The sequence below is a fragment of the Tympanuchus pallidicinctus genome, unplaced genomic scaffold, assembly GCF_026119805.1.
Source record: "Tympanuchus pallidicinctus isolate F22 unplaced genomic scaffold, pur_lepc_1.0 scaffold3, whole genome shotgun sequence".
In the NCBI taxonomy this organism is placed as follows: Eukaryota; Metazoa; Chordata; class Aves; order Galliformes; family Phasianidae; genus Tympanuchus; species Tympanuchus pallidicinctus.
In genome coordinates this window covers 93941472-93966125 of record NW_026294747.1, presented here as the reverse complement: position 1 = coordinate 93966125, position 24654 = coordinate 93941472, and the positions used below count along the sequence as shown (strand labels likewise).

Genomic DNA, 24654 nt, shown 5'->3' with positions numbered 1-24654 from the left:
CATAACTGTAATTCACTGTTTCTGGTCTTTCTGAATAGTGCTTTCACCATGGTCTATATGATTCTTTCTGCCATCATTGTGGGGAGTAGCCATGGGAAGAAAAATGGATGCAGCATTCTTACGTTATTTATTTATTTATTTATTTTCTCCTGAACTATAACTCATAATACTTTAGGCATAGACAATTTTTTTTTGTAAATTTTTTTTTGAGTTTATTTTAAGGCATTTTTGAGATTATTATCCTTGAATGGAATGACATCTGGCACTGTTTGGAATCTTGCATAAGTTGTTGTCAGCAAAATGAGCCAGCACACGGGGCTCACTCCCGGCTAGTCCTGCGGCCTCTTTGGGGCCGGCTGCGGGGATTCGTGGCCCGATGTAGCCGGGAGCGGCTTTGCACCTGGGCTGGCCTTCGTCGCCTGGACTGGCTCCTGAGGCGTCTTTGGAGCTGGCCCCGGGATTGTGCAGGCCGACGTTCCACAGGGGAACGGCTTCGTGTCTGGGCCTGCACTAGCTGCCTGGGCTGGCTTCTTCCATCAGCCGCTGGGGCATCCCCTGACGACCCCAGCGCTCCCCGTCTGGTGTAGCGTGGGGAGCCACTCTCAGCCGCTGGAGCAGGTGTGTGGCTCCTCCCAGAGCGCCTTTGGGGATGGCTGCTGGAACGTGGCGCCTGAGATTGGATTGGGGAGCGGCTTCGTGTCCGATTCCGCTCTCCCTGCCCGGACCTGCGGCTGCCGGCTGCTCGGGAAGCCCTCGAGGACCGTGGGGGCCTCTGACCGGCCGACGTTGGGGTGCACCTCTCAGCTGCACCCGATGGATCTGCAGCATGGCTTTGGCCTGTCCCAGGCTGGCTGGACTGGCTGCCGCTGTCAGGCACCTGGGAACTGTGACCAGGCCCTGACGCTGCCTGGCTGGCAGTGCTGGAGCTGCTGCTCTCATGTGCAGTGGGGCTGTTGGATGGCAGCAGTCCTTGCTGGCTGGCGGTGCTGGGGCCGGTGACCTCTGAGTTGACAGTGGAGGCTGTAAGGGGGAAAGTCAGGAAGGTCAGCAGGGTGGGCCTCCAGCCCCGGCGCGGGGCAGGCTGCCATCCAGCTTGGGCCAGAGAGATTTTGGCAAGGCTGCCTCGGGCACCCGCTGCCAGGCCTTGCCTGGCCCCCACATGGCTATTTGCCTCTTACCGGTGCCCACGCCAGCGCAGGCTTGGCACTCCCACTCATCCGCGTTGTTGCTCAGCTGGGAGCAGCACCGGTGAGTGCCTTCTGCAGCACAGGAGCTGCACAGGAGCATCTCCCAGGGCCTGGGAAAACAAAGGGGTTGTGGCTGTGAGGACAAAGTGCATCAAGGCAAGGAGTGCTTGTTCCCCTAGCCTGAGATCCCACGCGTAGCCCCCAAGGGCTGCTGAGCTAACTCACCCCTCTCCCTCTGCCTGCTCCCTGCCTTGTGGACAAAGGCACTCGGTGGCATCACAGCGCCCGTGTCTCACTCCCAGCGATGCGTATGCATTGCCGTCCTCCCACATGGGTCCACTGCCAGAGAAAGGAGAAAATGCAATGAGCTCCTGCTGCCCCTGGACTAAGGCTGCTGCAGAGCAGCCCTGCTCTTCCACTCCAAGCCCATTTCCAGCTTCTCCTTGAAGCTGAGGGCAGCCTGGGGTCACGGGCAGCAAAGGGCCAGGCCTGCCGGAGCCGTCCCTGGGCAGGCGCAGCTCTTGTGCCCTTGATTCTCAAGAGCCGGCAGAAAAACACCAACCTGAGTGGGATTCGGATGCCCATGATGAGCATGTCAGAGAGGAAGGCATCCGCATCTCTGCAGAGGGGGCACTGGAAGCAGTTAATGCCCGCACGGATGGCCTGTCCCTGTAGCAGAAACACAGTCATCAGTGGGAGCGGGAGCGGGCTCAGGTGCTGCGGGTTGCCTGCTGCAGCTTGCCCGCTGGTGTAGGGGAGGGCTCCTACCTGGATACAGGCCCGGTGGAACCAGGCGTGTTTGCAGGCTGGGCACACCAGGGTGCTGTAGGACTTGTTGTCCTCCACTGGCTCCATGCAGATAATGCAGTTGGTGTTCTGCTCTGGAGTCGCCTCCGCAGCCTGCTCAGGGCTGTGCTTCTGGCAGAATGAACTGCGGGAAGACGGGAGGGATGGGCAAGGTGAGAAGAGCTGTGTGGAGGGCAGAGGAATGGGAGGCAGCCCCGGGCCTTGGCTCTGCAGGCTAATGAGAGCAGTCACAGGGGGTTGCTCACTTCCTTGGCTGGTATTGCCAACAGGGGTTGTCCTTACCTGTAGTTTCCATAATACTGGGTGACGCATTCACCCACCCGGGCGCAGGGCAGATGGAAACTCAGTTCACAGCCCGTCTCTGCACACGTGATGGGGGCCCCCGTTTCGCCACAAACGAAGCAGTGCTGGAAGGAGCAGAGCAGTGCCATCAGGAGCAGGCTCAGCGCCTTTGTGGCTGGCCCTGCACCTGTGGGCAGGGCTCAGGACAGAGCATGCAGGCACTGGAGCTGGCTGGAAGGGCCAGGATTGCTTCCTCGGGACCGGGCTGAGCTTGAGGAGCCTCTCCTGGCCCAAACCAGCCTGCTCGGTCAGGTCCTCACCTTCTGCTCTGCCTCCTGGATTACGCGTTGGACGTATACAGGGGACACCTCAGCAGTCGTGTTCACTCTAGTTGCCTGCTGGAGAAGGCCGTTGGAAAATGCCTGTTTGAGAGAAAAGAGCAGGATCGTGTGAGGACAGGAAGGAAGGAACCATTGCTTGGAGGAAGGTGAAAAGAAGGAGCCCCAGGGGCACTCACCATACAGAATGCATGGGCACATATCCCAGAGTCCAGGTGCTTGAGCCCACAGATGTCTGGGTCAGCATCTGTCTGGCCGCACAGCATGCACGCTGGAGAGGAGAGAGCAAAAGCAGTGAGTGCGGTGCAGGACCAGCTGTCCCTGAGGGCTGTGCCCAGGGGCCTGCTCTGTGCCTGCCCTGATGGATGAAGGGTAGGACTGCAGGCTGTGCAGGGCCTCCCTTCTCAGCCACAGGCAGAGCCCCAACAACCCTCTGCCTGGTGATGGGGAGCTGTGAGTAGGGATGCTTGGCTCTCACCTGGCTCCGTCCAGTTGGGAGCCTCCATGGCACACATCGACAGCGAGCACTTGCAGAGTTCCTGCTCCGGCAACGCTGAGCTTTCTCCTCTGCACACTCCTCTGCCAACTCTGAGGGAGAAGCAGGACAAGGGTGAGTTGACAGCACAGGGCACAGGGGGGTGGGAGCCTTCCTCCCGCTATCAGCCTCAGGCAGCCCTTTCCTCCCTGCCCTCTCCGCACCTCACCAAGTCGCACTGACGCAGGTTCTGAGCTTGGCAGCCTTTGTTCTGCTCGCAGCCCCATGGGTCACAGTGGCCGCTCCCTGGCACCCACTGTGACACAGTCACCACCTGGCGGGTGAAGGTGGGGGCCCTGGATACCCAAGCAGGAAGGCGTTGGCTCTGCGCAGACTGAGGGGCCGGGTGTTGGCCGTGCTGCAGGAGGAAGGATCGCTTCCCTCCACCTGCTGCCAATGATCCCCGTGCCAGTGGAGCTGTCTGTCCCTCGGGCACGGCTGCAGCCCTGGATCCACCCTAGGGCAGCCGTGCTCTTCCATCCTGGCACAGAGCTCATGGACAGCAGAGGGCCAGGCCTGCCAGAGCAGCAGGACACCAGCCCGAGTGGGGTTGACATCCCCATGTTGTGCGTGTCTGAAGGCGTTCAGTGTGGCGATCTTGTTTCTGCAGAGGGGCACTGGCAGCAGAGAATGGCCGTGCTCAGGACCTGTCCCTGCAGCAGAAGCGCGGTTAGGGGCAGCGGGGCCTCGCTTCTGGGGGTGAGGGCTGGACTTCTCCCTGATCACTGCCCCGGTGGGAACAGGTGTGTTTGTGCTGCTGCAGGAACTGCGTGACACACGTACTCTCCTGACACAAGCGGAATGCTTTAATAAAAACAACTTAAAAACCAGGACAGCTTTTTTCTTGTGTAACCAAACTATAATGCGTATTTTATATGCGATCAAAGACCTTCTTCATTCTTCTTCATTCAGTATGGCTCCGGCAAGCAGTGGGTTGGACACGCGTGCTTTATCGCTGCTCAGAGCTGCAAATTCTACTTGTTGGGTGCTGGATTTTCACTGCAATACACATACGAGACCTTGGGAAGACCCAGTTGCTGTGGCACAGCCAGTTAACCCGGTGCGGTTTCCCAATCCTTGTTTCCTCTCGTTCAGTGCTTTGGGCACACAGTGGAGATGTTCATATTTCTTTCTTGACTTCCTAACGTGTAGGAATTCACGTTCATAAGCTTCAGAGCTGCAAGCGGTGTTCATGATTTCTGTTAGTTGCTGTGGGCTATGTGCAAGGCAAAGTTTTCTTGAAAAGGAGCAAAGCAACCTTCACTATGACTTAAAAATTGTGCATTTATGGTAGCAGCTATGTTATAAGAACAGCGAGACTGCAGGGAACTTGTCTTAGAGTTCTTAGAACAAATAAGCAGGAAATCTTGATAAGGAACATGTTTTGGTAAGAAAAGTAAAACACCAGTAAGCTCCCAACCTGTTTTTTCTTTTTAAATAGGCAGTGGCTAAAAGACCCAGCACATTCTGGCGTTTATGCACACACTCTTCCTCCCTCCTTATTCACCCAAGAAACCTTTCATCTCTGTTTCACCCAAGGAACAGAACATTTAATAAATAATGGAATTTAATTGGATCCGTTTAATGAGTTGCCTTCCTCCTGATTTTATTTTAGAGTGAACATGTTGTTTTTGCAGTGACAGAGTTGGAAGACCTTTCTTGCTGTATATTTTTTCTTCTCCTCCAAAGCCGTGCCATGAATACTGAATTTCTGTAGTGGAAAGCACCTGTTAAAGTTAGGACTGAAGCTTTGAATGTGCAAAGTCATTTGCATCTCATTTTATATTTCTGTGTTGTAATTTCAACATGTGAATATTAACATACATGTGCCTGAAGTTCATGTGCCACCCTTGGCAGTGACTCGTGCTGTGTAAGGCAGCTGCTGCACTCAGTTATTCCCTTTACTGTTGTCAAACGGAACAGTGCCTCTGTGCAATGGCTCATTTTTGGGATCCTGAAAGGTCTGGTGGGCCGTGTTCCTTGGAAATCCATGTAATACAAGCAAACATAACTTTGCCTCGATACTTGCTGTGGAAATAATATCAATATACGTCTTAAAAGGATTATAGACTTCCTTATTCTTTTCTTCCCAGTAACTTAAAATTGCTGGGAATTGATTGATTGGTTGTTTTGATTGTTTTTACACAGATTTGCTTACGTATTTGGAATTGACTGTTTATGGTCTTTCTGAATAGTGTTTTCTGCACGGTTCTATATGATTGTTTCTGCCATCATTACTGTTAGTATCCATGAGAAGAAAAGTGGATGTAGTATTCCTACATTCTTTATTTTCTCTCTTCCCCCCCTTCTCCCCCCCGCCTTGAACTGTAACTCATAATACTTTAGATGTAGACTGTTTTGTTTTTTCTTTTTTTTTGGGTTAATTTTAAGATATTTTTGAGATGATTATCTTTGAATGACTTCTAGCACAGTTTTGAATGTTCCGTGAGTTCTTGTCAGCAAAATGGTAGCAGAGAACTGGCTAGGTTAAGTTATTTGATGTGTTTAAAAATCCATGCATCAAGCTGCTTGACCTTAAGATACTTAGTCGTGCTGTAGGATCTCATGTGTTGTGGTGAAGTCGCCTCGGTTAAGAATCCGTCAATTAAACGCAAATAGAAATGCCCAGGAGTATTGCAGAAGACTTCCATTGTCTATGCCAGCTTACGGCTATTTGTTTGTAGTGTTCATTTTGACAGTGATGAAAAAAAGAAGGGATATTTTAAAGAATATTGGAAAGTGATATAGACATACAGACCAGGTAGTCAGAAAAGCCTGGGAGGTCGCACATTCAGAGCACTAACTGTTCACCTGTGCCCAAACACTGGTGTGCGATCAGTACTGGCTGGACTGCAACCAGGAGGCAGGGTGCACTGTGTTGCGAACTCAAATCATGGCGAATCATTTTATGAATTTTGATACAGTGGATAAACACAGCCCCACGAACAGCCAAAAATATGCACCCGTGCTTTCCGTTTTGATTAAGGAATTTGAGAACGGGTTTCAAGAGTGCCGAAAAAATGGTTGATTTTTTGGAATATTTGTGACACCATTATCAGTTGACCTAAATACATTCTGAAATGGAATGTATGAAGAATCTGTTGGTTACATGCATTAGCTATATTATGGATGGTGCATGCAACTCAAAACAATTCTTCTTCACTGAAGAAGAAATCACAGCCTGTGATGTATGTATGTTTTATCATCACTCAGGGATATTGAAGCTTGGAGATTGAAAGAAGGCAGTGCATCAAACACCAGAGCCAAAGCCAAAACAGGAACGGCGCACTTTCTTACGTCGAGTATGAAAGCAGGATGGTGTTGATGTGAATACCGAATTATGGACTGATTGTGAAACCTTTGTGTGCTTAAGCTGTTAAAGGAGAAGGAGAATTTTTGGAATAGAACCCAGAATGCCAAACTGCCTTTATCCAATTGAAAGCTGCTCTGGCACTTCCCAGTCTGGAAAAGCCTTTTGAATAACATGTGCACAAAAGGCATCACATTGTACTGGAAGTGCTAAAAGAGCACACTGAGTCCTGGAAGAGGCCGGTGGGATATTGCTCTAGACAACTGGGTCAAGTAGATAACGGGTGGCCATTGTGTGTACAAGCAGTGGCAGGAACAGTGCTGCTCATAGAGGAGCAATAGAGTAGTAGAGGCTTCTGCCCCTCTACTCTGCTCTTGTGAGACCCCACCTGGAGTACCATGTCCAGTTCTGGGGCCCCCAGTAGAAGAGGGACATTGGAGCAGGACCAGAGGAGGGCCAGAGAGATCATCAGGGGGCTGAAGCATCTTTCCTATTAGGACAGGCTGTGAAAGTAGTGGCTCCTCAGCCTGGAGAAGACACTCGAGGGGACCTCATAGTGACCATCCAGTACCTAAAGGGGGCCTACGGGACTCATACAGGAGGCTTGATAGACAAAATGACTTTGGGACAGAAGTTAGTGGTTCAGGCACTCAAAGCAGAACCACCACTCAGAGCTTCTGGCACTGCAGCAATGCAGAAGGAGAACCCAGGCAGGCCCTGGCTCAGCCCACAGCTGGTTGCTGGGGGAGGTGACTTCCATGCCATGGACACAGTGACAGCCCCAAGGCCATAAGCATTGCCAGAACATAGATGCACCTGCTAGCCTGGCCTTGGCCTGCGGGCATTGGAGATGTTGAGCCCCAGTGGAATTGGGGCTGAAACGCAGCTCTGCCTAGACCCAGCCATGGGAAGGAAAGTATGGAAGGGATATGTGCAAGGGAGAAGAGTACCCTGGGGTTCCAGCCCCGAATGCATCCCACCCTGGGAAAGGCACAGGAGAACGGCACTAAGAAACGTCTAAGAGAACTCCAATTTCTATTGTGCTGACCTCTGAGGACCGGAGCCAGCACGTGGGGTTCACATCCAGCTGCTCCTGGGGCATTGTAAGATACTTGATAAATTCAGTCTTTGAGCTCTGCATTAAGTTACATTGACAGCAGTCGTAATTCTGGTACTTAATGCAATAAATATTTCTTGGAAAGATGTGCTTGCATAACTGTAATTCACTGTTTCTGGTCTTTCTGAATAGTGCTTTCACCATGGTCTATATGATTCTTTCTGCCATCATTGTGGGGAGTAGCCATGGGAAGAAAAAAGGATGCAGCATTCTTACGTTATTTATTTATTTATTTTTTTTCTCCTGAACTATAACTCATAATACTTTAGGCATAGACAATTTTTTTTTGTAAATTTTTTTTGAGTTTATTTTAAGGCATTTTTGAGATTATTATCCTTGAATGGAATGACATCTGGCACTGTTTGGAATCTTGCATAAGTTGTTGTCAGCAAAATGAGCCAGCACACGGGGCTCACTCCCGGCTAGTCCTGCGGCCTCTTTGGGGCCGGCTGCGGGGATTCGTGGCCCGATGTAGCCGGGAGCGGCTTTGCACCTGGGCTGGCCTTCGTCGCCTGGACTGGCTCCTCAGGCGTCTTTGGAGCTGGCCCCGGGATTGTGCAGGCCGACGTTCCACAGGGGAACGGCTTCGTGTCTGGGCCTGCACTAGCTGCCTGGGCTGGCTTCTTCCATCAGCCGCTGGGGCATCCCCTGACGACCCCAGCGCTCCCCGTCTGGTGTAGCGTGGGGAGCCACTCTCAGCCGCTGGAGCAGGTGCGTGGCTCCTCCCAGAGCGCCTTTGGGGATGGCTGCTGGAACGTGGCGCCTGAGATTGGATTGGGGAGCGGCTTCGTGTCCGATTCCGCTCTCCCTGCCCGGACCTGCGGCTGCCGGCTGCTCGGGAAGCCCTCGAGGACCGTGGGGGCCTCTGACCGGCCGACGTTGGGGTGCACCTCTCAGCTGCACCCGATGGATCTGCAGCATGGCTTTGGCCTGTCCCAGGCTGGCTGGACTGGCTGCCGCTGTCAGGCACCTGGGAACTGTGACCAGGCCCTGACGCTGCCTGGCTGGCAGTGCTGGAGCTGCTGCTCTCAGGTGCAGTGGGGCTGTTGGATGGCAGCAGTCCTTGCTGGCTGGCGGTGCTGGGGCCGGTGACCTCTGAGTTGACAGTGGAGGCTGTAAGGGGGAAAGTCAGGAAGGTCAGCAGGGTGGGCCTCCAGCCCCGGCGCGGGGCAGGCTGCCATCCAGCTTGGGCCAGAGAGATTTTGGCAAGGCTGCCTCGGGCACCCGCTGCCAGGCCTTGCCTGGCCGCCACATGGCTATTTGCCTCTTACCGGTGCCCACGCCAGCGCAGGCTTGGCACTCCCACTCATCCGCGTTGTTGCTCAGCTGGGAGCAGCACCGGTGAGTGCCTTCTGCAGCACAGGAGCTGCACAGGAGCATCTCCCAGGGCCTGGGAAAACAAAGGGGTTGTGGCTGTGAGGACAAAGTGCATCAAGGCAAGGAGTGCTTGTTCCCCTAGCCTGAGATCCCACGCGTAGCCCCCAAGGGCTGCTGAGCTAACTCACCCCTCTCCCTCTGCCTGCTCCCTGCCTTGTGGACAAAGGCACTCGGTGGCATCACAGCGCCCGTGTCTCACTCCCAGCGATGCGTATGCATTGCCGTCCTCCCACATGGGTCCACTGCCAGAGAAAGGAGAAAATGCAATGAGCTCCTGCTGCCCCTGGACTAAGGCTGCTGCAGAGCAGCCCTGCTCTTCCACTCCAAGCCCATTTCCAGCTTCTCCTTGAAGCTGAGGGCAGCCTGGGGTCACGGGCAGCAAAGGGCCAGGCCTGCCGGAGCCGTCCCTGGGCAGGCGCAGCTCTTGTGCCCTTGATTCTCAAGAGCCGGCAGAAAAACACCAACCTGAGTGGGATTCGGATGCCCATGATGAGCATGTCAGAGAGGAAGGCATCCGCATCTCTGCAGAGGGGGCACTGGAAGCAGTTAATGCCCGCACGGATGGCCTGTCCCTGTAGCAGAAACACAGTCATCAGTGGGAGCGGGAGCGGGCTCAGGTGCTGCGGGTTGCCTGCTGCAGCTTGCCCGCTGGTGTAGGGGAGGGCTCCTACCTGGATACAGGCCCGGTGGAACCAGGCGTGTTTGCAGGCTGGGCACACCAGGGTACTGTAGGACTTGTTGTCCTCCACTGGCTCCATGCAGATAATGCAGTTGGTGTTCTGCTCTGGAGTCGCCTCCGCAGCCTGCTCAGGGCTGTGCTTCTGGCAGAATGAACTGCGGGAAGACGGGAGGGATGGGCAAGGTGAGAAGAGCTGTGCGGAGGGCAGAGGAATGGGAGGCAGCCCCGGGCCTTGGCTCTGCAGGCTAATGAGAGCAGTCACAGGGGGTTGCTCACTTCCTTGGCTGGTATTGCCAACAGGGGTTGTCCTTACCTGTAGTTTCCATAATACTGGGTGACGCATTCACCCACCCGGGCGCAGGGCAGATGGAAACTCAGTTCACAGCCCGTCTCTGCACACGTGATGGGGGCCCCCGTTTCGCCACAAACGAAGCAGTGCTGGAAGGAGCAGAGCACTGCCATCAGGAGCAGGCTCAGCGCCTTTGTGGCTGGCCCTGCACCTGTGGGCAGGGCTCAGGACAGAGCATGCAGGCACTGGAGCTGGCTGGAAGGGCCAGGATTGCTTCCTCGGGACCGGGCTGAGCTTGAGGAGCCTCTCCTGGCCCAAACCAGCCTGCTCGGTCAGGTCCTCACCTTCTGCTCTGCCTCCTGGATTACGCGTTGGACGTATACAGGGGACACCTCAGCAGTCGTGTTCACTCTAGTTGCCTGCTGGAGAAGGCCGTTGGAAAATGCCTGTTTGAGAGAAAAGAGCAGGATCGTGTGAGGACAGGAAGGAAGGAACCATTGCTTGGAGGAAGGTGAAAAGAAGGAGCCCCAGGGGCACTCACCATACAGAATGCATGGGCACATATCCCAGAGTCCAGGTGCTTGAGCCCACAGATGTCTGGGTCAGCATCTGTCTGGCCGCACAGCATGCACGCTGGAGAGGAGAGAGCAAAAGCAGTGAGTGCGGTGCAGGACCAGCTGTCCCTGAGGGCTGTGCCCAGGGGCCTGCTCTGTGCCTGCCCTGATGGATGAGGGGTAGGACTGCAGGCTGTGCAGGGCCTCCCTTGTCAGCCACAGGCAGAGCCCCAGCAACCCTCTGCCTGGTGATGGGGAGCTGTGAGTAGGGATGCTTGGCTCTCACCTGGCTCCGTCCAGTTGGGAGCCTCCATGGCGCACATCGACAGCGAGCACTTGCAGAGTTCCTGCTCCGGCAACGCTGAGCTTTCTCCTCTGCACACTCCTCTGCCAACTCTGAGGGAGAAGCAGGACAAGGGTGAGTTGACAGCACAGGGCACAGGGGGGTGGGAGCCTTCCTCCCGCTATCAGCCTCAGGCAGCCCTTTCCTCCCTGCCCTCTCCTCACCTCACCAAGTCGCACTGACGCAGGTTCTGAGCTTGGCAGCCTTTGTTCTGCTCGCAGCCCCATGGGTCACAGTGGCCGCTCCCTGGCACCCACTGTGACACAGTCACCACCTGGCGGGTGAAGGTGGGGGCCCTGGATACCCAAGCAGGAAGGCGTTGGCTCTGCGCAGACTGAGGGGCCGGGTGTTGGCCGTGCTGCAGGAGGAAGGATCGCTTCCCTTCACCTGCTGCCAATGATCCCTGTGCCAGTGGAGCTGTCTGTCCCTCGGGCACGGCTGCAGCCCTGGAACCACCCTAGGGCAGCCGTGCTCTTCCATCCTGGCACAGAGCTCATGGACAGCAGAGGACCAGGCCTGCCAGAGCAGCAGGACACCAGCCCCAGTGGGGTTGACATCCCCATGTTGTGCGTGTCTGAAGGCGCTCAGTGTGGCGATCTTGTTTCTGCAGAGGGGCACTGGCAGCAGAGAATGGCCATGCTCAGGACCTGTCCCTGCAGCAGAAGCGCGGTTAGGGGCAGTGGGGCCTCGCTTCTGGGGGTGAGGGCTGGACTTCTCCCTGATCACTGCCCCGGTGGGAACAGGTGTGTTTGTGCTGCTGCAGGAACTGCGTGACACACGTACACTCCTGACACAAGCGGAATGCTTTAATAAAAACAACTTAAAAACCAGGACAGCTTTTTTCTTGTGTAACCAAACTATAATGCGTATTTTATATGCGATCAAAGACCTTCTTCATTCTTCTTCATTCAGTATGGCTCCAGCAAGCCAGTGGGTTGGACACGCGTGCTTTAGCGCTGCTCAGAGCTGCAAATTCTACTTGTTGGGTGCTGGATTTTCACTGCAATACACATACGAGACCTTGGGAAGACCCAGTTGCTGTGGCACAGCCAGTTAACCCGGTGCGGTTTCCCAATCCTTGTTTCCTCTCGTTCAGTGCTTTGGGCACACAGTGGAGATGTTCATATTTCTTTCTTGACTTCCTAACGTGTAGGAATTCAGGTTCATAAGCTTCAGAGCTGCAAGCGGTGTTCATGATTTCTGTTAGTTGCTGTGGGCTATGTGCAAGGCAAAGTTTTCTTGAAAAGGAGCAAAGCAACCTTCACTATGACTTAAAAATTGTGCATTTATGGTAGCAGCTATGTTATAAGAACAGCGAGACTGCAGGGAACTTGTCTTAGAGTTCTTAGAACAAATAAGCAGGAAATCTTGATAAGGAACATGTTTTGGTAGGAAAAGTAAAACACCAGTAAGCTCCCAACCTGTTTGGTGAAATATTCTTCTTAGATTTTTTTCTTTTTAAATAGGCAGTGGCTAAAAGACCCAGCACATTCTGGCGTTTATGCACACACTCTTCCTCCCTCCTTATTCACCCAAGAAACCTTTCATCTCTGTTTCACCCAAGGAACAGAACATTTAATAAATAATGGAATTTAATTGGATCCGTTTAATGAGTTGCCTTCCTCCTGATTTTATTTTAGAGTGAACATGTTGTTTTTGCAGTGACAGAGTTGGAAGACCTTTCTTGCTGTATATTTTTTCTTCTCCTCCAAAGCCGTGCCGTGAATACTGAATTTCTGTAGTGGAAAGTACCTGTTAAAGTTAGGACTGAAGCTTTGAATGTGCAAAGTCATTTGCATCTCATTTTATATTTCTGTGTTGTAATTTCAACATGTGAATATTAACATACATATGCCTGAAGTTCATGTGCCACCCTTGGCAGTGACTCGTGCTGTGTAAGGCAGCTGCTGCACTCAGTTATTCCCTTTACTGTTGTCAAACGGAACAGTGCCTCTGTGCAATGGCTCATTTTTGGGATCCTGAAAGGTCTGGTGGGCCGTGTTCCTTGGAAATCCATGTAATACAAGCAAACATAACTTTGCCTTGATACTTGTTGTGGAAATAATATCAATATACGTCTTAAAAGGATTATAGACTTCCTTATTCTTTTCTTCCCAGTAACCTAAAATTGCTGGGAATTGATTGATTGGTTGTTTTGATTGTTTTTACACAGATTTGCTTACGTATTTGGAATTGACTGTTTATGGTCTTTCTGAATAGTGTTTTCTGCACAGTTCTATATGATTGTTTCTGCCATCATTACTGTTAGTATCCATGAGAAGAAAAGAGGATGTAGTATTCCTACATTCTTTATTTTCTCTCTTTCACCCCACCCTCCCCCCCGCCTTGAACTGTAACTCATAATACTTTAGATGTAGACAGTTTGTTTGTTTTTTCTTTTTATTTTTTGAGTTAATTTTAAGATATTTTTGAGATGATTATCTTTGAATGACTTCTAGCACAGTTTTGAATGTTCCATGAGTTCTTGTCAGCAAAATGGTAGCAGAGAACTGGCTAGGTTAAGTTATTTGATGTGTTTAAAAATCCATGCATCAAGCTGCTTGACCTTAAGATACTTAGTCGTGCTGTAGGATCTCATGTGTTGTGGTGAAGTCACCTCGGTTAAGAATCCGTCAATTAAACGCAAATAGAAATGCCCAGGAGTATTGCAGAAGACTTCCATTGTCTATGCCAGCTTATGGCTATTTGTTTGTCGTGTTCATTTTGACAGTGATGAAAAAAAGAAGGGATATTTTAAAGAATATTGGAAAGTGATATAGACATACAGACCAGGTAGTCAGAAAAGCCTGGGAGGTCGCACATTCAGAGCACTAACTGTTCACCTGTGCCCAAACACTGGTGTGCGATCAGTACTGGCTGGGCTGCAACCAGGAGGCAGGGTGCACTGTGTTGCGAACTCAAATCATGGCGAATCATTTTATAAATTTTGATACAGTGGATAAACACAGCCCCACGAACAGCCAAAAATATGCACCCGTGCTTTCCGTTTTGATTAAGGAATTTGAGAACGGGTTTCAAGAGTGCCGAAAAAATGGTTGATTTTTTGGAATATTTGTGACACCATTATCAGTTGACCTAAATACATTCTGAAATGGAATGTATGAAGAATCTGTTGGTTACATGCATTAGCTATATTATGGATGGTGCATGCAACTCAAAACAATTCTTCTTCACTGAAGAAGAAATCACAGCCTGTGATGTATGTATGTTTTATCATCACTCAGGGATATTGAAGCTTGGAGATTGAAAGAAGGCAGTGCATCAAACACCAGAGCCAAAGCCAAAACAGGAACGGCCAAAACAGGAAATTTTTGGAATAGAACCCAGAATGCCAAACTGCCTTTATCCAATTGAAAGCTGCTCTGGCCCTTCCCAGTCTAGAAAAGCCTTTTGAATGACATGTGCACAAAAGGCATCACATTGTACTGGAAGTGCTAAAAGAGCACACTGAGTCCTGGAAGAGGCCGGTGGGATATTGCTCTAGACAACTGGGTCAAGTAGATAACGGGTGGCCATCGTGTGTACAAGCAGTGGCAGGAACAGTGCTGCTCATAGAGGAGCAATAGAGTAGTAGAGGCTTCTGCCCCTCTACTCTGCTCTTGTGAGACCCCACCTGGAGTACCATGTCCAGTTCTGGGGCCCCCAGTAGAAGAGGGACATTGGAGCAGGACCAGAGGAGGGCCAGAGAGATCATCAGGGGGCTGAAGCATCTTTCCTATTAGGACAGGCTGTGAAAGTAGTGGCTCCTCAGCCTGGAGAAGACACTTGAGGGGACCTCATAGTGATCTTCCAGTACCTAAAGGGGGCCTACGGGACTCATACAGGAGGCTTGATAGACAAAATGACTTTGGGACAGAAATCAGCGGTTCAGGCACTCAAAGCAGAACCACCACTCAGAGCTTCTGGCACTGCAGCAATGCAGAAGGAGAACCCAGGCAGGCCCTGGCTCAGCCCACAGCTGGTTGCTGGGGGAGGTGACTTCCATGCCATGGACACAGTGACAGCCCCAAGGCCATAAGCATTGCCAGAACATAGATGCACCTGCTAGCCTGGCCTTGGTCTGCGGGCATTGGAGATGTTGAGCCCCAGTGGAATTGGGGCTGAAACGCAGCTCTGCCTAGACCCAGCCATGGGAAGGAAAGTATGGAAGGGATATGTGCAAGGGAGAAGAGTACCCTGGGGTTCCAGCCCCGAATGCATCCCACCCTGGGAAAGGCACAGGAGAACGGCACTAAGAAACGTCTAAGAGAACTCCAATTTCTATTGTGCTGACCTCTGAGGACCGGAGCCAGCACGTGGGGTTCACATCCAGCTGCTCCTGGGGCATTGTAAGATACTTGATAAATTCAGTCTTTGAGCTCTGCATTAAGTTACATTGACAGCAATCGTAATTCTGGTACTTAATGCAATAAATATTTTTTTGAAAGATGTGCTTGCATAACTGTAATTCACTGTTTCTGGTCTTTCTGAATAGTGCTTTCACCATGGTCTATATGATTCTTTCTGCCATCATTGTGGGGAGTAGCCATGGGAAGAAAAAAGGATGCAGCATTCTTACGTTATTTATTTATTTATTTTTTTTCTCCTGAACTATAACTCATAATACTTTAGGCATAGACAATTTTTTTTTGTAAATTTTTTTTGAGTTTATTTTAAGACATTTTTGAGATTATTATCCTTGAATAGAATGACATCTGGCACTGTTTGGAATCTTGCATAAGTTGTTGTCAGCAAAATGAGCCAGCACACGGGGCTCACTCCCGGCTAGTCCTGCGGCCTCTTTGGGGCCGGCTGCGGGGATTCGTGGCCCGATGTAGCCGGGAGCGGCTTTGCACCTGGGCTGGCCTTCGTCGCCTGGACTGGCTCCTGAGGCGTCTTTGGAGCTGGCCCCGGGATTGTGCAGGCCGACGTTCCACAGGGGAACGGCTTCGTGTCTGGGCCTGCACTAGCTGCCTGGGCTGGCTTCTTCCATCAGCCGCTGGGGCATCCCCTGACGACCCCAGCGCTCCCCGTCTGGTGTAGCGTGGGGAGCCACTCTCAGCCGCTGGAGCAGGTGCGTGGCTCCTCCCAGAGCGCCTTTGGGGATGGCTGCTGGAACGTGGCGCCTGAGATTGGATTGGGGAGCGGCTTCGTGTCCGATTCCGCTCTCCCTGCCCGGACCTGCGGCTGCCGGCTGCTCGGGAAGCCCTCGAGGACCGTGGGGGCCTCTGACCGGCCGACGTTGGGGTGCACCTCTCAGCTGCACCCGATGGAACTGCAGCATGGCTTTGGCCTGTCCCAGGCTGGCTGGACTGGCTGCCGCTGTCAGGCACCTGGGAACTGTGACCAGGCCCTGACGCTGCCTGGCTGGCAGTGCTGGAGCTGCTGCTCTCAGGTGCAGTGGGGCTGTTGGATGGCAGCAGTCCTTGCTGGCTGGCGGTGCTGGGGCCGGTGACCTCTGAGTTGACAGTGGAGGCTGTAAGGGGGAAAGTCAGGAAGGTCAGCAAGGTGGGCCTCCAGCCCCGGCGCGGGGCAGGCTGCCATCCAGCTTGGGCCAGAGAGATTTTGGCAAGGCTGCCTCGGGCACCCGCTGCCAGGCCTTGCCTGGCCGCCACATGGCTATTTGCCTCTTACCGGTGCCCACGCCAGCGCAGGCTTGGCACTCCCACTCATCCGCGTTGTTGCTCAGCTGGGAGCAGCACCGGTGAGTGCCTTCTGCAGCACAGGAGCTGCACAGGAGCATCTCCCAGGGCCTGGGAAAACAAAGGGGTTGTGGCTGTGAGGACAAAGTGCATCAAGGCAAGGAGTGCTTGTTCCCCTAGCCTGAGATCCCCCCCCCAAGGGCTGCTGAGCCAACTCACCCCTCTCCCTCTGCCTGCTCCCTGCCTTGTGGACAAAGGCACTCGGTGGCATCACAGCGCCCGTGTCTCACTCCCAGCGATGCGTATGCATTGCCGTCCTCCCACATGGGTCCACTGCCAGAGAAAGGAGAAAATGCAATGAGCTCCTGCTGCCCCTGGACTAAGGCTGCTGCAGAGCAGCCCTGCTCTTCCACTCCAAGCCCATTTCCAGCTTCTCCTTGAAGCTGAGGGCAGCCTGGGGTCACGGGCAGCAAAGGGCCAGGCCTGCCGGAGCCGTCTCTGGGCAGGCGCAGCTCTTGTGCCCTTGATTCTCAAGAGCCGGCAGAAAAACACCAACCTGAGTGGGATTCGGATGCCCATGATGAGCATGTCAGAGAGGAAGGCATCCGCATCTCTGCAGAGGGGGCACTGGAAGCAGTTAATGCCCGCACGGATGGCCTGTCCCTGTAGCAGAAACACAGTCATCAGTGGGAGCGGGAGCGGGCTCAGGTGCTGCGGGTTGCCTGCTGCAGCTTGCCCGCTGGTGTAGGGGAGGGCTCCTACCTGGATACAGGCCCGGTGGAACCAGGCGTGTTTGCAGGCTGGGCACACCAGGGTGCTGTAGGACTTGTTGTCCTCCACTGGCTCCATGCAGATAATGCAGTTGGTGTTCTGCTCTGGAGTCGCCTCCGCAGCCTGCTCAGGGCTGTGCTTCTGGCAGAATGAACTGCGGGAAGACGGGAGGGATGGGCAAGGTGAGAAGAGCTGTGTGGAGGGCAGAGGAATGGGAGGCAGCCCCGGGCCTTGGCTCTGCAGGCTAATGAGAGCAGTCACAGGGGGTTGCTCACTTCCTTGGCTGGTATTGCCAACAGGGGTTGTCCTTACCTGTAGTTTCCATAATACTGGGTGACACATTCACCCACCCGGGCGCAGGGCAGATGGAAACTCAGTTCACAGCCCGTCTCTGCACACGTGATGGGGGCCCCCGTTTCGCCACAAACGAAGCAGTGCTGGAAGGAGCAGAGCAGTGCCATCAGGAGCAGGCTCAGCGCCTTTGTGGCTGGCCCTGCACCTGTGGGCAGGGCTCAGGACAGAGCATGCAGGCACTGGAGCTGGCTGGAAGGGCCAGGATTGCTTCCTCGGGACCAGGCTGAGCTTGAGGAGCCTCTGCTGGCCCAAACCAGCCTGCTCGGTCAGGTCCTCACCTTCTGCTCTGCCTCCTGGATTACGCGTTGGACGTATACAGGGGACACCTCAGCAGTCGTGTTCACTCTAGTTGCCTGCTGGAGAAGGCCGTTGGAAAATGCCTGTTTGAGAGAAAAGAGCAGGATCGTGTGAGGACAGGAAGGAAGGAACCATTGCTTGGAGGAAGGTGAAAAGAAGGAGCCCCAGGGGCACTCACCATACAGAATGCATGGGCACATATCCCAGAGTCCAGGTGCTTGAGCCCACAGATGTCTGGGTCAGCATCTGTCTGGCCGCACAGCATGCACGCTGGAGAGGAGAGAGCAAAAGCAGTGAGTGCGGTGCAGGACCAGCTGTCCCTGAGGGCTGTGCCCAGGGGCCTGCTCTGTGCCTGCCCTGATGGATGAGGGGTAGGACTGCAGGCTGTGCAGGGCCTCCCTTGTCAGCCACAGGCAGAGCCCCAGCAACCCTCTGCCTGGTGATGGGGAGCTGTGAGTAGGGATGCTTGGCTCTCACCTGGCTCCATCCAGTTGGGAGCCTCCATGGCGCACATCGACAGCGAGCACTTGCAGAGTTCCTGCTCCGGCAACGCTGAGCTTTCTCCTCTGCACACTCCTCTGCCAACTCTGAGGGAGAAGCAGGACAAGGGTGAGTTGACAGCACAGGGCACAGGGGGGTGGGAGCCTTCCTCCCGCTATCAGCCTCAGGCAGCCCTTTCCTCCCTGCCCTCTCCTCACCTCACCAAGTCGCACTGACGCAGGTTCTGAGCTTGGCAGCCTTTGTTCTGCTCGCAGCCCCATGGGTCACAGTGGCCGCTCCCTGGCACCCACTGTGACACAGTCACCACCTGGCGGGTGAAGGTGGGGGCCCTGGATACCCAAGCAGGAAGGCGTTGGCTCTGCGCAGACTGAGGGGCCGGGTGTTGGCCGTGCTGCAGGAGGAAGGATCGCTTCCCTTCACCTGCTGCCAATGATCCCTGTGCCAGTGGAGCTGTCTGTCCCTCGGGCACGGCTGCAGCCCTGGAACCACCCTAGGGCAGCCGTGCTCTTCCATCCTGGCACAGAGCTCATGGACAGCAGAGGGCCAGGCCTGCCAGAGCAGCAGGACACCAGCCCCAGTGGGGTTGACATCCCCATGTTGTGCGTGTCTGAAGGCGCTCAGTGTGGCGATCTTGTTTCTGCAGAGGGGCACTGGCAGCAGAGAATGGCCGTGCTCAGGACCTGTCCCTGCAGCAGAAGCGCGGTTAGGGGCAGTGGGGCCTCGCTTCTGGGGGTGAGGGCTGGACTTCTCCCTGATCACTGCCCCGGTGGGAACAGGTGTGTTTGTGCTGCTGCAGGAACTGCGTGACACACGTACACTCCTGACACAAGCGGAATGCTTTAATAAAAACAACTTAAAAACCAGGACAGCTTTTTTCTTGTGTAACCAAACTATAATGCGTATTTTATATGCGATCAAAGACCTTCTTCATTCTTCTTCATTCAGTATGGCTCCAGCAAGCCAGTGGGTTGGACACGCGTGCTTTAGCGCTGCTCAGAGCTGCAAATTCTACTTGTTGGGTGCTGGATTTTCACTGCAATACACATACGAGACCTTGGGAAGACCCAGTTGCTGTGGCACAGCCAGTTAACCCGGTGCGGTTTCCCAATCCTTGTTTCCTCTCGTTCAGTGCTTTGGGCACACAGTGGAGATGTTCATATTTCTTTCTTGACTTCCTAACGTGTAGGAATTCACGTTCATAAGCTTCAGAGCTGCAAGCGGTGTTCATGATTTCTGTTAGTTGCTGTGGGCTATGTGCAAGGCAAAGTTTTCTTGAAAAGGAGCAAAGCAACCTTCACTATGACTTAAAAATTGTGCATTTATGGTAGCAGCTATGTTATAAGAACAGCGAGACTGCAGGGAACTTGTCTTAGAGTTCTTAGAACAAATAAGCAGGAAATCTTGATAAGGAACATGTTTTGGTAAGAAAAGTAAAACACCAGTAAGCTCCCAACCTGTTTTTTCTTTTTAAATAGGCAGTGGCTAAAAGACCCAGCACATTCTGGCGTTTATGCACACACTCTTCCTCCCTCCTTATTCACCCAAGAAACCTTTCATCTCTGTTTCACCCAAGGAACAGAACATTTAATAAATAATGGAATTTAATTGGATCCGTTTAATGAGTTGCCTTCCTCCTGATTTTATTTTAGAGTGAACATGTTGTTTTTGCAGTGACAGAGTTGGAAGACCTTTCTTGCTGTATATTTTTTCTTCTCCTCCAAAGCCGTGCCGTGAATACTGAATTTCTGTAGTGGAAAGTACCTGTTAAAGTTAGGACTGAAGCTTTGAATGTGCAAAGTCATTTGCATCTCATTTTATATTTCTGTGTTGTAATTTCAACATGTGAATATTAACATACATATGCCTGAAGTTCATGTGCCACCCTTGGCAGTGACTCGTGCTGTGTAAGGCAGCTGCTGCACTCAGTTATTCCCTTTACTGTTGTCAAACGGAACAGTGCCTCTGTGCAATGGCTCATTTTTGGGATCCTGAAAGGTCTGGTGGGCCGTGTTCCTTGGAAATCCATGTAATACAAGCAAACATAACTTTGCCTCGATACTTGCTGTGGAAATAATATCAATATATGTCTTAAAAGGATTAAAGACTTCCTTATTCTCCCCAGTAACTTAAAATTACTGTGAATTGCTTGTTCTGGTTGTCTTCCTAGGTAAGTTTCCTCAGTGTGCAAGTCATTTTCAGCTATGAGTGAACTTTTTTTTTTTTTTTTTTTTTTGTTGTTGTTGCTTCTGTGTCTGTTTACACCATGCTGTCCAGTAATTCTGGTACTAAATAGAGTTCCCAGAAATTTGAATCTCTGTCTTGCCAAAGAAGATGAATAAGGGTTATGTTTTTCGAGTGGTTTATATCAAGTAGATTTTTGGTGCTTTCTTTTTGGAGATCTTTTTTTGGAATGTAGTTATTTGCATTTTACAAACAGGTATCATGAGGCACCATCTGCTTGTTGAGTTTACCTTGTTGAATGTCCAGAATAATTCTCTAACAGATGGGTAGTATTTTGAGGATGCCAAAGATCCACAAGGTGCCACGTAGTTGGGTCATTGCATAGGATCTTTATTTCTTTCCCTTTAAAACTTAATTCTGAAAGTGTCAACAGACATTATGCAAATGTGTATGAATGATTTTGACTTCTTTAATCAGGATTAATCTGCACTAGGAAAGGCTAGTTACAAGGATGTTTTGTACAGTTATAGTGTGGCTTGCGAAGGCTGATTAAGGCTCTGCTTAGTGCAGCACCCTTGTGATACACAGTTGGCTGCTTTATGCAGTTGTAGTTCCCTGTGACCTGCTTTGCTACTACAAATAAAATCAGTCAAGTGGATTTGATTCATGTTTGCATGTTGCTGTGAAAACAGAACTTGGTGCAGTTTACACTCCTGAACAGTCTGTTTTCTTTCATATATTTCGTATTACGTTACAGAAAGCAGAGCAAATTTTTAAGCTGCTAGTGAGAGATATTCGTTATATTGATACGTAAGCTATCTCTTACATCAAAGATAGGCTTGGATTAGTGCACAAACTTTTACTAACATTGTAAAAATAAAGATCAGATCCAGTCTGTTAGCTTTTCTTGGTTGCCAGGTCTCCTGATCTGGAGCCAAAGCTGACGCTACCTGCCAGCATTTTTTTTTTGCTGTTGAATCACACTGGGAGTGTTTAATGATGCTATCTCTGTATTTTTTGGTCTTCTTATTCCAGTGGATTTATACAGGTAACAAAACAGTGCATTTGTATGATGATTTGCTATGTCAAAGTGAAAACCAATAGAAGACAAATGTGAATGGTTGCCAGACTTCCGAAATAAGCATTTCTTTTGCATTTCTTATTTACACTATCTTTAGGATGGAAAGCAGTATAAAAAATTCTGAGGAAAAGTGAGGTCATGATTAATCACCTCATTTTAACTAGACTTAAATTACAGTAAAAATAGTGATAATGACATATAGTGTTTTTTATGTCTGCTTTTGTCCTTATTCTACAGACTGGGAAATAAACACTCATATCTACATTTTTTTTAGGACAAAAGTAGCTGTTGAACCCTCAACTTAAAACATTAGGCATGTATCTTCATGCATGCAGGCATATAATTATCTGTCACAGACCTGTCTGATTTTCTTTTCTGAAGTTAATCGCACAGGGGCTAAGTAAACCAGTCAACCCATGTTAAAACATTATCAGTGCTTAATTCATTGGCGCTTAAGGTAATATACAGTTCCTCTCTAAAGCTGCTTGAACATGAAGCTTAATAACACTAACAGGGAGAAAACTGTAACCAAAATCTCAGATAGCACAATAAGTATTTCCAACTTGAATAACAATTTCTTTCAACTTTTTTTATTTTTATTTTTTAATGACTGGAAACAATAGCAGTAGACTGATCATACTGTCACAGAAAGTACTTGTACTTCATTACTGACTCATTGTTTTTTCAAGCTATTTTCAACAATTTGTTGAAGTTCAGAGAATTTTCTTACGGGTAATATTGAGGGCGTAGAGTAGGAACACAGCCTAATAATATTTGCAAATAGTTGGAGGTGTGCTAATAATGTTTCAGTGTCATTGTTATTGGTCTTATTATTTGAGCATGAAAAAGAACAGGGATATGATTGAATAAAATGCAGCACAGAAAATATTTGTTCATAAAACAAGGCTTGGATCAGATGAGTGATGATTACTTTCATTTTTACTGCTTCTCCAGACAGAGAATTAGAAAAGCAGAGGGCTGTCCTGAGTGGAGCTTTGCATGAAAAAGCCTGAGCGCAGGGCTTGAAACACAACAAAACCAATTTCCAGTTCTCCCCCTGGTTAACCAGTTACCAGAATGACTGGGGGAAAAAATCTACTTGGAATGAAAATACCCTAAAGTTTTCTATGCTGTAGCATGTTTTCTATGGGTTATTCCTTCTTTCAGTGGGAAAAAAAAAAGAAAAAAAAAAGGAAAAAAAAAAAAAAAAAAAAAAAGGAGGAAAGAAAATAGGCTCTGCTCTTTTTCTTTTCCCCGCTGAAGAAAGTTGAACAAAAAACAACCATAAGAAAACAGGAAAAAAGTAGGGAAATTTAAATTTAGTAATAAATGAAATATTTGTTTTCCAGTAGAAAAACACTTGTATGAAAGAAACTTTTGTTTTTCTTTGATTGTAAGAATAAATTTTGAAGAAGCTCTTCAGTCAGCTCCATCAATTTCTGCCAAAGAATCCACAAGGAAGAAAGCTGTAGTCTTCAAGGAAATGTCTCAAAGTCTGTTGTCCTTTTCCAGCATACAGCTTAAGGTTTAGGAGAGAAGCATTTTGCATGTCTGTAGGGTAGTAAATATTATTCATCATTAAAAGATTAGTTGTGTAGATGAGAAGTTGGGTATTGGATTGTATGACTGGAGAAAATATGAATGGCCTTGAATATTTTGTAGTGTTTTGTATAATCAGGATGTTATGTTGCATTGCTTCGATCCGTTTTCCTGACATGAGAGCTGCAACAACTCCTTGAATTTCTGACCAAGAAAACCCACAATTTTTCTTCTTCTTTTCCTTTTTCTCCTTTTTTTCCTTTTCCTTTTCCTTTTCCTTTCTCTTTTTAAATTATTTTTAATTTTTAAAATATAGAGTTCATTCATATCCTTAACATTAACCTGAAATTACAGGTAGCCTATTTATTTTTTTTTAATCCAGCATTCAAGAATACATTGCTTTTTAAACTATAAATGTGATGAATGTGATACATTTTGAAATTGAATAGTTGGTCATGTTAAACGCAAACTGTCTATTCCTGTCACTTAACTGCAGACAATTTATTGAAGGACCAGCTTGCCTAAGGCATCCTTTGTATTAAAAAGAAGAAAAGATGTGCACTTCTATGGCAGCTCAGTTTTCAAGCATTTTTATCATTTGTCGGAGTTTAAGGAAAAATTCATAATCCTTTTGTTTCATAAGTTTAGCACATGAGCTTGATGGGATGCTTCCAAACTCAGCACTTAATTTACTTTCTTCTTTCCCCAGACCTTCTTCTATCATCCTCATATGTATACATTGGATTACTATATGAAAAAGAATATTTTTCCTCAAGATTACTTTACCTGTGAGTTTGCTGGACTGCATTTTTTTCCACCAAGTGACTTACTTTGTAGCAAAGTGTTGGCTCAACATTTGCTTTTAATGAGCCATAACTCACAGCTATTTGATTAAATGCTATTTTTGCAGGGTGGCAGTAGAAGTACTGAGAAGCCAGAGTGAAAAGGCTCTTGTTCCCAAAATTTAACAGTTAAAGTTCCACCTCTGATTTTTGATTGAATATTGATTTAGCTGATAAAATATGATATTCTTTTTTTTTTTTTTCTTCTGTGAGGTCTCCTTGTGATTTCCATTCTGAATTTAGCCGTAACAGAAACTTTGGCTAAAGATAATGGTTATTTCATCAGTAGGGGGCATTCTTGTATTTCCAGGAAAGAAATACGTCTCTGTTATTCAGCTATGTTGAATAACATGCACACAGCAGCTGCACAGAAAGACTTGAGAATAGAAATAGCAACTGTTAACTGAAGGATAGAATTGCTTAACTGTATTTTCTGAAAGTCAGGTGAGATATCCATATTCCACTTCTATTGAATTATAGAAGTAAATTGAAAAATAATAGAGGTAATTATGTCCCTTTCTCTGTACTGAATTTTAAAGGGAAACATTAATTTGGGGATGTTTAGTACTCTTGTTCATTCTGGTCATATAATACATATGATATATCAGTCACATAATTGATAATGTTT

At 49.7% G+C, this 24654-nt stretch overlaps 3 protein-coding genes across 3 annotated transcripts; all 3 read right to left on the bottom strand.

Moving 5' to 3' along the window:
* Positions 1-319: 319 nt before the first annotated feature.
* On the bottom strand, positions 320-3376 carry LOC128085226 (PHD finger protein 7-like). Its single transcript, XM_052692313.1, has 9 exons — positions 3319-3376; positions 3128-3202; positions 2794-2885; positions 2597-2698; positions 2277-2401; positions 1750-2118; positions 1413-1526; positions 1179-1297; positions 320-1020 (listed from the first exon to the last, which is right to left on the bottom strand). Exons 1-9 carry the CDS (start codon positions 3374-3376, stop codon positions 320-322), a joined length of 1755 nt encoding a protein of 584 aa, XP_052548273.1.
* A 40-nt stretch (positions 3377-3416) lies between these two features.
* Positions 3417-10789, bottom strand: LOC128085225 (pineapple eye protein-like). The gene is made up of 9 exons (XM_052692312.1): positions 10762-10789; positions 10463-10554; positions 10266-10367; positions 9946-10070; positions 9419-9787; positions 9082-9195; positions 8848-8966; positions 7993-8689; positions 3417-3936 (listed from the first exon to the last, which is right to left on the bottom strand). Exons 1-9 carry the CDS (start codon positions 10787-10789, stop codon positions 3417-3419), a joined length of 2166 nt encoding a protein of 721 aa, XP_052548272.1.
* Positions 10790-11085: 296 nt separating this feature from the next.
* Positions 11086-19611, bottom strand: LOC128085224 (pineapple eye protein-like). Its single transcript, XM_052692310.1, has 11 exons — positions 19432-19611; positions 18581-18774; positions 18360-18469; positions 18061-18152; positions 17864-17965; positions 17544-17668; positions 17017-17385; positions 16680-16793; positions 16453-16571; positions 15598-16294; positions 11086-11605 (listed from the first exon to the last, which is right to left on the bottom strand). Exons 1-11 carry the CDS (start codon positions 19609-19611, stop codon positions 11086-11088), a joined length of 2622 nt encoding a protein of 873 aa, XP_052548270.1.
* Positions 19612-24654: the final 5043 nt, after the last annotated feature.